General features: G+C 36.2%; 1 protein-coding gene across 2 annotated transcripts in view; it reads left to right on the forward strand.

Annotated features, from left to right (window-relative positions):
- The window catches only part of TTBK2 (tau tubulin kinase 2), a 73143-nt gene that overhangs the window by 39023 nt on the left and 21428 nt on the right, over positions 1–12692 (forward strand). For both annotated transcript variants that reach the window (XM_086462662.1, XM_086462663.1), the window contains exons 7-12: positions 396–488; positions 1481–1606; positions 4319–4476; positions 5760–5976; positions 7295–7506; positions 8685–9285. In XM_086462662.1, coding sequence (XP_086318788.1) covers positions 396–488; positions 1481–1606; positions 4319–4476; positions 5760–5976; positions 7295–7506; positions 8685–9285 — 1407 coding nt within the window. The remainder of the gene's footprint in view (positions 1–395; positions 489–1480; positions 1607–4318; positions 4477–5759; positions 5977–7294; positions 7507–8684; positions 9286–12692) is intronic.

Genomic DNA, 12692 nt, shown 5'->3' on the forward strand with positions numbered 1-12692 from the left:
TGGTTTTAATAGTTACCTTTGTTCAATTGTGTTGTTAAGTTAATAAAGGTGAAGTTACTGAGTTTTATAAAATACGTAGTGTCCACTTTATGTTGTGTTAACATCATACACTAAAGAAATCTGAATAAACAGCTCTTCCAGTACAGAGATTTGCAATGTTACTTTAACACACTTCAACTTCTGTTTTGTTTCTCTGTATTTTCTATAAAAGTTTACTTGTATGTTTCTAGTTAAAATTGTTGCTGGATTTAATTATATGAACTGATTTTGCAGCATTAATTATATTGATTTTTATATATAATAGTTCAAGTATCCAGAGCAGTAAAGAATCTGTCTTCCCTTTTGTCTTATAAGGTATTTGTAAGATGCGTTAGAATAATATTTCTTTTTCACAGGAAATGGGTCGACATGATGACCTCTGGTCCCTCTTCTACATGTTGGTGGAATTTGTGGTTGGGCAACTGCCTTGGAGAAAAATAAAAGATAAGGTAAACCTAGAAGTGGAACCAAAGAGCATGAGGGAGATTTACTTCTGGACTGCAAGCAAATGCTGTGATAAAGATTCCACTAAGAATCACTGGTTCATTAATTTTAAAATTACATTTTCCACTGTTTTCTGGTTGTCAGTTCTCGTTGCTAGTGTCATGGTATAAAAAGCAATCAAGTTTTACAAACTGTTCTAGGCAGGAAGTGGATTGTGCTTCTAGTTTGCAAATGTTTTAAAAGGCAAAAGTCAGTGTATATATGCCATTTACTTAGTTTTCCTGTTTTCTCTTGAGTACCTTTTGATTTCACCTATAACACATTTAGAATCTCTTACCTATTTTGATTATTTGTGAAATGGGCATTTCTTATTTGCTGATGAACAAAAGTGAATCAGTGAATATGCAGTAGTGCCTTCAGTCATATGTCGTAGGTGAGGTATGCAAAGTAACAATGTCTAATTAGCCTGTTATTACTTCTCTTCTTTTGAAATAAGATTGAAACATAGTTATTCTCGTTGGTAGATGAGAATGTGGTGTATAGGTAGCATCTCTTTTTTGGTTTGGGTTTACTCATCTTACACTAAACAGGATGTACTAATCTTGTGTAGTATACTGTAATGACCAAACATACAGCAAAAAGTGATTGAACTTCAGCTGGCGCAATAGGATATTTAAATCTTTAAAACATGCTTTTTAGAAGGGTTGGAGTGTCTAATGACATTCCTTGAGATCAGGCAGCATTCAAACACAGCATAAAATTAAATGGCTTTTCATCCTGAATTGGAAGTTTGTACCTTATTTTGCATGCGCAGTGAGGGAAATGATGGAATCTCTTCTCTTGCTATCTGATGTAGAATGGCCTTCCTCGGTGCTATTTAGTGTAATGTACTTACTTATCTTTCTGGCCAGTGTTGTATCGAATGGTGGTAAGATACAAGGTGAACATGTTGTAGCAGAGAATGAAGGTGTGTTAATGTTTGTTGTGTTACTCCTAGGAGCAAGTGGGCTCCATTAAAGAAAGGTACGAGCACAGACTTATGTTGAAACATCTTCCTCAAGAATTCAACATCTTTCTGGATCATATTTCTAATTTAGATTACTTTACAAAGCCTGATTACCAGGTAAACATTTTTACTCTCTTGTCTTTCTGATTTTTAAATAGCAGAATTTTGTGCTGTTTCATTTTCAATTTTCTTTGATTTCATTGTGTAGCCTTGGTAGTGATTCTGGATTGTGCTACCACAAAGTTGTTTCAGTGACCATCTGATGCCACAGAAACTTTGCAGTTCAAGGATGTAATTGTTTTTCCATTTAGGAAGAGCAAGGCAGTTAAGTTTCTAGAAACAACTGACAGTTGCTTTGCAGTCAGTATTCTGTTGGGATTGGGTGCTATCCTACCATCATAGCCTCTAGTGGGTGCTCCTTAAGGTAGATCGGTCAGATTGTTTTCTCAGTGATAGTCATTCTGGCAGTTTTCCAAAGTCTGGAGCTCAGCACCTACAATATATACAGCTAAATCACAACGTGCAGCAGTGGTGGGGTTTTAAGACAGAAGTATTGCCTACAGAAATCACCAGAAAACTAGTCATTTTTCTTTGTTTAAGAGAAAGTAATTTTTCTTTGTCCTAGTGAAATAGACAGCCTCAGCTCAGTGATAAGGTGATGGGTGCCGGAGTGTTGACCCATGATTTAACAATAAATAAAAACTCAAAGATAGAAGTTTGTTCTATACCAGCATGTATAAAGCAGCAGAGAAATGCTCAGGAAAAGCAGGGAGGGAGAAGGAAGAGTTTTTTTCAGTCTCACAGCTGTGGGAGAAGTTGAACTGATCTAACATCACACCACAACAACACCACCACACAAAAAAATCAGATTTTGTGCAAAAATTTGAATGTAAAACAAAATCTTATTACAAATTACAGTGTTCCTGAAAAATAAATACCTTGATTTTTTTTTCCTTTTCTACTAATTTCCATGGAGTTTATCTATAGTTTACGATTTAAGTGAGAAAAATGTTTAACAAAGTTTTGAGTATTTTGTGTGCCTAGTTAAAGATGAATCAGATTTATTTTTTTATTTGATGGTAAAAATTACTGTTTGCAGAAATTTTGATGTTGCACAGAAAAACCTTGATTGCAGATTGGTAAATATGTTTTATTTACATTATATATCCTGAATGATAAAACGTATACACAGGCATATTTTTGCAAAATGTTTTTTTGTGATCTACTTGTGTCTAACACAGCATGTGCACTCAGGGGTTAACAGGATACTGGGACAGAGTTTCTCTGTGATAGAGTCAGCCCAGTAATTTACAGTCCTCTGGCTGGTCATGGAACACTTACAGTTGTGTAGCTGCAGCCTGAACCTTCTGCCACGGTATTGCTTGTATGCTTCAGTCCAGAGCAGGGTGGGTTTATTTAGAGTGGTGAGAAAGTGCTCATGGTCATTCGAGCTCTGTTCTCTCTTAACTAGTATTTGTTGTAGCAATGCTATTCATACCTTCGATACATATCATTCTTTGTTTGTATTATGGTTAGGCACTGAACAAGAATGTACATGGTCACAATCCCTGTTTTGAGGAGTTTGCAGTTCATGATCGGAATATACATTTGATTTGGCAATGTCAGATATGTTTATTTTATTCATGTATTTATGCACACATTGCCTCAGCCTCCTGAGATCACTAAAAATTTGAGTTTGTATTTGTGTTATAGCAGAAACTGTAGAAAAGATTTCAAGGAGAATGACCTTTAAAATTGACTTCAGAGAGACCGCTTATGGTTTACAGGAAGAGGAGAATAAAGGAGAGTACGTGTGGCACAGAGAGTGAACTATGGCTTTGTGCTGTTCAGTAGGGTTTCAGAACTGACTGGGATAGATGGTACACCGAAGGTTCTTGAGAGTAAGAGTAAAATGGATATGACCACTTTATACAAGAAAAATTATACAAACTTCCCATCTGTTTTAAGTTGCCAAAAGGTATATGTTTTTAAAGAGGCCAGAGAAAAATTTTCAGCATCCTAGATTAGAAGAAAGAGTGAAAAATAGAATTTTAGCTTTTAGGTTAAAAAAAAAAAAAAAGAAAAGAAAAAAAGATTAATTCTAGAAATGTTAGAGAATAAGAGATGAAGTGATATGGACACAGCCTTCCCACCAGTGACTAGAATGAGACAAAGTTTTTTCACAGGGAGGGGAAAGTAGATGTAATTTCTTCCTGTCATGGACACAGGTTGTTTTAGATGCTTTCTTGTGGCATAAAATGAGGGTGGAAAGCTTCCAGTGTGACATTTCTGTGGGATGAATGTCAGCATTGGATAAAGTAAATGATACGTGGTTCTAAATGACAGAAGTGTATCAATTAGCAAATCAGTATCCTTCCCTATGTACTCCTCATTCATTTCCTTGGTTTCTAATGGTGTTACGGAATATATTCTTTTATCTTCCTCTGCTGCAGGGCCATTGCTTGCTATTCTGCAGCAATGTAGTCAGGCCTCTGTGTGTGCGTATGTCTGTGTGTGCGTATGTCTGTGTGTGTGTCTTTCTGTCTTTTTATGGAAGGCTATGGTGTATCTTTGCCTCTCTTTACTGACAAAAACGCAGATGTGGTTTTGGTTTTTTTTTTTTAAATAAACCAGAATTTTGCATGTCTTACTTTGAAACCTTGGAAAATGAGAAATGGTTCAAATAAACAACTGTGCCCTTTTTTTGGAAAATTGTTGTCAGTCAAAATCTTAAAGAAGAGACATGTTAAAGTATTACAGGATGATATTTCTAATTACTTGGTCTCTTAGACAAAAATGAAGCTCATTAACTTCTTTCTTCATTTTTAGCTTCTCATGTCTGTGTTTGACAACAGCATGAAAACATTTGGGGTTATTGAAAGTGACCCCTTTGACTGGGAGAAGAGTGGAACTGATGGCTCTCTGACAACGACAACAACTTCAACCACACCTCAGTTACACACTCGTCTTACTCCGGCTGCGATTGGGTATGTATTCACATTGTGGTCACTTAAAAAGCAACTGCAGAGTACCAAAGGGAAATGATCTCCATAATTTACGTTTTTTTCTGCAGGATGTTGAATAAATAGAGGAGTTTGGGAGCATTTGAAGTATTTCCCTTTTTAGGGTTCCTGTTTAAACTATCCTGAAAGATCAGCACTGCAGTTCTAAATTTATAGCAATAAAAAATACTAGCTCAGGAAATGGCATGTAAATTTGCTAGTCCATCCTTTGCTAGATCATATTCTGTGAAACTAAATGATGCATCCGGAGTTTAACTGCCTGGAAATAAACCCATTGTTTTTTGTAAACTTGGAATAAACTACTAGCTGCAGTTTCCTTATAACTTTGAAGAATGAGTGGATCTTTATAGGAAATTTAGAAATAGATTTTGGTTGTCTTTAGTATTTAATATAGTCTTTGAGATCTTCTATAGTTAAGTAAGTTGAACAAGATGTGATGTTTAATAATACCCATACTCATCTCAGGGGACTGGAGAATATAAGAGGTGTTTATGGGTGAGGAGCTATTGATAGTCTTGGCTGCAGTTAATAATTTTGGTGACTGTAAAGGAATGACTTTTAATTGGCCTTTTGACCAGTCACTTTTTAGGAATAGCATTGCTTTAGTTTCAGGTACTGACCTAAGCCTTAGCCCTATTTATTCCCAAGTCAATAGGACTAGAGAACTTTAATTAAAATGTAACACCTGGTTAGTGCTATGTTTATGTTTTGATTATCAATAATTGGACCAAAATAGCACTTTGATAAGAATAGTGGTTAAAACTACATTTAGTTTGCTGAGTGATCGCTCTTCCTCTCACAGTATGTTTTGTTATTCGACCAAATGCTGGGGAAAGGGAAACTATATTATGAAAGTTGCCATAAATTTTTTTGATTAGAAAAATATATGTAGAAGAGTCAGGAGCAAATTTGAGCCTGGACATAACCTCTAACAAATTTTCTCAGAAGTTGCTTTGAAAACATTCAAAAAAACAGCTGCTAAGTGATTGTTTTTTAATTTACACCTTTTGTTATGTGCCTGAATTAAAGAAACATAAATTGGGAAAGCCTAGAATTAGGGCTTTTTATATTAAGTAATTACAAGATACAATTTTCTACAGAAGCATGCTTTTGCTTGTAATTTTTTGTTTGTTTCTTTCTTTTAATAGAGTAGAAAATAATTTTGAGTAGAAAATGATTTCAAGAAACACATTAAAGTATCAAAATTTTTACCTTTCCAATCTTTTTTTTTTTAACTCTTTCTGTAGAATTGCCAATGCCACTCCTATCCCAGGAGATTTGCTGCGAGAAAACACAGATGAAGTGTTTCCGGATGAACAGCTCAGTGATGGAGAGAATGGTATTCCAGTTGGTGTCTCACCAGAGAAATTACCTGGATCCCCTGGACATCAACGTCCTCAGGAAAAAGACGTTTGGGAAGAAATGGATGCAAACAGAAACAAAATAAAACTAGGGATCTGTAAGGTACTTACAAATCTGCATTGTGAAGACCATCTTTGAACAGTTTCCTGTCCTCGTAATGCACATAAGATAGAATTAATAATGCAGTCTTACTAATATTGATTAGCCAGAATTGTCTTAGAAAATGAGATTTATGATAGAGCTAACACATTTTATTAGAGCGATTTATATACTGCAGATTTATATATAAAGGAGACAAGCTTTTGGGCCTTGTGTCACTTTATCAGGTCTTTATGATGAATAGTAGATTGCTGATAATTTGACATTCTTTGTAGTTTATTCATATTCATGTTCTTCAGACATTATTTTGATTCTTGCTCAGTGAATGAAACAAAAGCAAATTTCCTGAATCTTGCATATGTAGAAATTAGATAGTATATAAAAAGCAGTTTAATGTTATTCTTCAGTTGACAAATTGGTGATCTGATTGGCAGTATCCTTTCAATTCACTTGGTGTTTTTGTCTCCATAAGATATGGTACCTTTGTACTGATCCAAAGAGGTTCATGGACTAGTCTGTAAAAGAAAATGCTGCTTAATTTTGAAAAGTGGTCTCTGAGAAGTGGTTCCTGTCTCCCTTACTCACAATCACAACATTTCATACTTGGACAAATGTAGCCCTGTTTCTTCATATAAAAATGTTTTGAACACAAAGAGGGATCTGGAACTGAAATGTTCTTTAGGTAGGAGAGCTGTCTAGTTTTGAGGCTGTTACATTTTGTTTACTAGAAAAAAAATGTATTGTGGGAAAGATTAGGCATGGTCACTATTTTCAAACGTGCTTATTTGTTTGTTTTTTACCATAGAGGGAGAAAGGAGATAGTTCTGGTTTAAACAAAGGCAATTTCTGTTAGTTGTACCTGTTGAAACTGAGGATGATCATGATTTCCCCGCTATAAGTCATGTCCAGTTAGTATACAAGATGGAATGTGGTTGGACTAAAACATAGTTTTAAGTCACAGAAATACCTAGTAGATTTAGTGTATAAGAGTGTTGTATGCTCCAGAGAATCATAAAGATAGCTTAGAAGCTAACTTCTCATTAGTAAGAGTACTTGACTGTAAAGTGTATTACTGGGTTTTTGAGACTCCTGTTCTCACACCTACCCAGAACTAGTATAGTACTAGTATTTTATCTGTTGTAGGTGTGTGCTCAAGAGCACGCCTAAACTGCCTTAATTATGGCATGAACTTGAGGACCATTCCAAATACAAATTGGTTTATGATAGGCTAAAAACCTGAATGGTATTCTCCAGGTAGTACCTTGTCTTCTCTGTTTTGCCGCTCCTAATGAGTTACATTTTTACTTTACTTTTTGGACAGGCTGCCACAGAGGAAGAAAACAGCCATGGGCCAGTGAATGGAATGCTTAATGCACCGAGTCTCGGTTCTCCAATTCGTGTTCGCTCAGAAACCACCCAGCTAGACAGAGATGTCCCACTGATGCGAAAGTTACGTTCAATTCACAGCTTTGAACTGGAGAAGCGTCTGATGTTGGAGTCAAAGCCAGACACTGATAAATTTCTTGAGACTTGGTAAAGAATTTGTTTTATTCTTATGCTTAGATCTTTTCAGAATAGGTAGTTACTATCCTCTTTCCTCTGCCATGTGGAAACAAGGAATGGAGCTGCTGAGTTATGCTTGTGCAAGTTACAGGAAGGTATTTGCTATGTTCATAACACTGCTCAATTATGGTTTTCACCACTTGGCAGCTTCTTTAAAACAAGATTAGTGCTAGTATACAGTTAAAGTCAGACTTCCACATTTGAGGATTCTTTATTTCAAGACCTAGTGGTGTAACCCTGATGTTTATTACCTTTTTCTTCAGATAGTCAGTACAACTCATACTAAATAAGAATGATCACATCAGGGGCTCAACAGAGGTCATTTGGGATTAGATTATATGACATGTGAAGGGCAGTGTACAAGAAGTGGAGTTACAAAGTAAAGTCAAAAATCTACCTGCATGCAGCAGGTTTAGTTATGGCCAAAGGTGTTGCACCAACATAAAAACATCTTGATAGAAGACAGAGGTTTTAAAATGGAATTTGAAGGTAGAGAAGAGACAGATGTGTGAGAACAGATTCAATCAGTTTGCCTGTGTGTAGGAAGAATAAGGGGAGAAGGACACAGTGAAATCTGACTGCAAGGCAGAAGCTGAGTGGAGACAGTAGAAGACAGCTGAGATGCTGACAGTGGCAAAATCCTTCTAAATGTGTCGTAGGGGGTTAGGAATTTGAATTTGTTTGACGAAGCAAGTTATGCAAAGCATAAATAAGGAATCAAACAAAACAATAACATTCTTCTTGAAGGCATCAACTAACTGCTGCTGGAGACATCTGTTTCTTCTGTTCTGCTTTGAGTCTCTGCTTTGTAGCATAAATTAAGTACAGTGGACATCTGGTGGTAGCCTCACCACTGAGTTGGTATCCGCTCACTATCCTCCCTTCTAGTAATTACATTTACAATATAATATGATACATTACAGTTACACTTAGAATATGTGCAAATTTCTAAGACTATCCGCTTATTTTTACTTGACATCAGAGTTATTTGTCTCAAATTGTGGGTCTTTCAACCATTGTAGATTGTTCTAAAATATGACAATAATTTTTTATATAAATCTAGTTTTCCTCTACTGAAAATACTCAAATGTAACTTGCGTTACTTAATTAATTGTTAACTAATTCAGATATTAACTTCTTTTCTTAAGTTTGGAGAAAATGCAGAAAGGCTTGAATGCTGCGGCAGAGACTCCTGTTGCTGCTGTTCCTCCTCTTTCTCCGAAAACACCCATTCCTGCTCCTGTGACTGCCCGTGTGGACCACGTTTGGCACTATGATGAGGAGTATCTTCCAGATGCTTCAAAGCCTGTGTCAGCTAGTTCTCCAGAACATGTTGATGGTGTTATTAGCAATGGATTTGTAGCTGTCAACTTAAGCTCCTGCAGGCAGGAGGTTGATTCTAAGGAATGGGTGATAATAGATAAGGAACGGGACTTGCAGGATTTCAGGACAAATGAAGCTTTAGGGCACAAAACGACTGGAAGTCCCTCAGATGAAGAGCTGGAGGTACTACAAGTTCTAGAGGAGTCCCCTCCAGAAGAGCAGCCCATACAGGGTGGTTGGGCAGGAAATGATGTCCATGCCAAGAACCAGACCTCAGGGGTGGAGTTTGTCCTAGCCGTGGAGTGTCATCCTGCTGCTTCTGAACAGCTTACAGATAAATTGGAACTTCTGTCCGGAGCTGCTGGACAGCTTGAAGCCACCCCTACAAGTCCTATGGAAGCTCAAGCAGAAGGAGCACTCACTCCGGTAAGAGAAATGATCGCTGTTTTATTGAACCTCTCTTTATTTAGAATTATATCAGGTGATAGCAGGGGAAAAGGCAGCGACTAAAATACAATAGCGTAGCAGAAATGCCTAGTTTCATCAGATATGGGACTTGATTCTTGAGGAGTGATCTTCCATGTTCTGTTATATGAGTGTTTAAATTCTCCCATGGAAGTGGCTATTAGTTCTGCGGGTATGATCTACAGAACTAACCTCAATTAAAAAAAAAAAAATTAAAAAAAAATGTACTTACATATATAAGCTCCTTATGCAGTGATTGCTAATCAGGGATACACACACAAATATATGTTGATTATATTTGCAGTACATAAACATAAAATTACATTGAATATCTGAAATACTGTGTTTCATGTGGTTCAGGAAAAGCCTAGATGGCTGAAATTAAAGAAACAGTTACTTGCTTTCGCCATCATTGATGTAGTGTTTTCTTTTGGAATTCCCTTTGTTTCTTCCTGTTTCTTCTGAAATTTCTAATGGTTCTTATATAAACAGCTTGTTGGCTTTTATAAATTGTTGCTGCTTTTCATGTCTAAGACAATTTTGCAACTACTGCTTTGCTCCCAGAATTTTCTTTTCACTAAGATGGATTGCTTTGCTTCCGTTGCATCTTCTTCTTTTTGTGTTTTTCCGTCTTTACTAAAGAATTCTAATTTGCACAGATTTTGAACATTTACATGTTTTCTTCTCTGTCAATGATTCTAAACAAAAACTTCTTATGCTTTATTTAAGGAGGAAGTGAGACTAATGATTAAATGATTGAGAATCTGTTGCTGGTTTTATTTCTTCCCTTTTCTCAGTAGATATTATGTCATCTATGATGTAAAGGGCAATTCTTTCAAGCTTCTTTGAGCCAAGAAGCCTGGCTGTACTTCTTCCTCACTTATCACCACTTTTATGAAAGTTACAGCCAGCTCATTAGAAAAAGAAACTTGTCACTAACCACTCATTTATTTTAAGGTGTGGAATATACTTTATGGTGAAAATGAACCATTCAATGTAATTAACTATAGCTGTACCGTAAAATTTCTAATACACCTAGGTTCTCATGCAAGAATCATATCTTTCATACAAGATTGTATTTAGATACCATACTTTGAATTATGTAGTTTATAGAAGATCCATTTTGCATGATTCAAAATACAGAACTGTGTTAAACAGCAGAAGATTTTTGAAGTTTCAGTTGGGATATTAGTTGCATGAAAGAGTTTTTGATGGGTTAGAAATGTGTTAAATTAATTTAAATTGTTTTCAGTTGTTTTCAGTTGTTCAGTTTTTGTATTTTAGTGTTACTTTTAGTAAAACAGACAAGAGAGAGCAACACTTAGTCCTGTACAAAATACTAATTATCAGGTGTTTTCATTTCAAAAGCCATTAAAAAACAGCTTGCGATTTTGTATGCAAATGCACTATCCCACTTTATACGAACCTGACTTTTTTGGGGGAAATAGCTATTTCACTTAAAACTGAAAGTAGAGGTGATATATCATGTACTACAGTGCAAATAATGGAAAGTATCTTTATGTGGAAAGGAACAAGCCTCTGAGCATGGCAGCAAAAATGGTTATAAACAAGGTCAATTAATTACAAGATGTATTGGAAGAAATACTGGTTGAAGCAGACACTGGGGTGAGATTATATTTTGGTTTGGCTTTGCAAGCGGGTGAGGGATATTGGCCATGACCTCAAAAATGGGGGAAATGAATGTTTTATATTATCCTGGAAGGGCAAGTAGTACTGTGAGGGCAGGATGAATGGCAGGAAGGAACTTGCTGTTTTGAAGGTAAATCATTTGGAATTGGAAAATATAAACTGACCTGGGAGTAAAGAAAAGAGAAGTTGTTTGGCTGATGTAGAAACTGGGAACAGAGTGTGTCTATGCAGTGTGTCTGTTCCAACTGTGATGGCAATTTGTGGATCTCTTGTCCACTTCATTGGCTTTTGAAAGCCAAACAAAGCACAGGAGGATATTTGGGTGTGACTTGTTCTTTCAGTCCTTCGTGGATGGTATTCCACTTCATAAAAGATATTTAAATATTCCTTGAGGTGGGTACTAGAACCTGTCTCTTCTTATGGGTGAGTATCGTAGTCACGTCACAGGGAGACAGTATATATGTGCCTCTTCATACAGTAGTTCTCTCTGTTCCAGTGTCCTGGTGACCTTACAGGGCAGTTTGGTAGAGTCCTTTTCCTTGTTCCTCAAAGCATTTACCCATCTGAAACTGTTCTTTGAATGTGATGCTGGTTTGCAGATCAGATGTTCTTGTTCTTTAGTAATTTTATCTAAGTAGCACCTTCCTGACAGTACAAATAATGGGCAAAGAGTCATATTTTACTTTTCTGCCGATTTAATTATATTGCACCAGTTACTAAGAGCGGGCTTGGATCCAGGAATGTAAGTTTAGGACCATAAATCAAATGACTTAAGTGTTACTAAAAGGGGCTAAAAATAGATGTTGAAATTATAGTAGTATAATAGCTTAATATAATTTCTGGAACAGTTTACTCATTTCAAACGGCTTGAAACTCTAGGGTGTGTCTGCATTCATGGTCGTCATTCTTATGAATATACCTCCCATCTAGATTTCTAGTGACCTGCTTCACTGTCAGTTAGGAAAAGGTGTGATGGATTATGTTCTTTGAGTTTATTCTGATAAGTTTGTTAAATATGCAAGCAATTACTTCATGGTGAATGAATAAAATAGTTTTCCTGTTTTATGTATTTTTGTATTTTTCACTTTTACTTTGATGATTCTTCTTTATTTCTTTGAGAGCTTTATTGCTCACTATTTGAGTAGTAAGTAGCAGCATGGATGTTTTTGTATGAGAAACTAAAGATTCATATACTCACCCATAATTTTATTTTCTCCTGAAGGAAAGAAAGTGCTGGTCTGCCATCCTTCCATTTGTAGATAAATGTTCTCCTTGAAACAGTGTGTGTACATGGACTTCCTGTAACTGGTGATAATATAATTAACCTGTTTCACACAGCATCAGCATTCTAATAAGCATGTAAAGTTGTAGCAGTTCAGGAAGGAAATCTGAACTCAAAAAATAAGAGAGAATCATGGGTAAGTTATTGGCTTGAGAATGAGCAAATTTCAGGCATAAAAATTTACAGCAAATTATGCTATCTATTATGAAAAAAACCTTGCAGGCAAGAGAATTAATTTTCATGTTATCAGTCATGGTTTTCCGTTTGCAATACAGATTCTGCATGCTACTAGCAAGTACCAGTTTGATCTGGCTCAGTCATAGGCACGTGGTCACATTTCTGTTGAACTGTTCAGAACATGTGTCTTGGTTTGAAAAGACAGGTGTCTGTGGAGGAAGGCAGGAGCCTCCCTCGAAATGGAGAGTGCAACCCCCTT

Source organism: Leptosomus discolor, chromosome 3 (genome assembly GCF_034619465.1).
Source record: "Leptosomus discolor isolate bLepDis1 chromosome 3, bLepDis1.hap2, whole genome shotgun sequence".
NCBI lineage: Eukaryota > Metazoa > Chordata > Aves > Leptosomiformes > Leptosomidae > Leptosomus > Leptosomus discolor.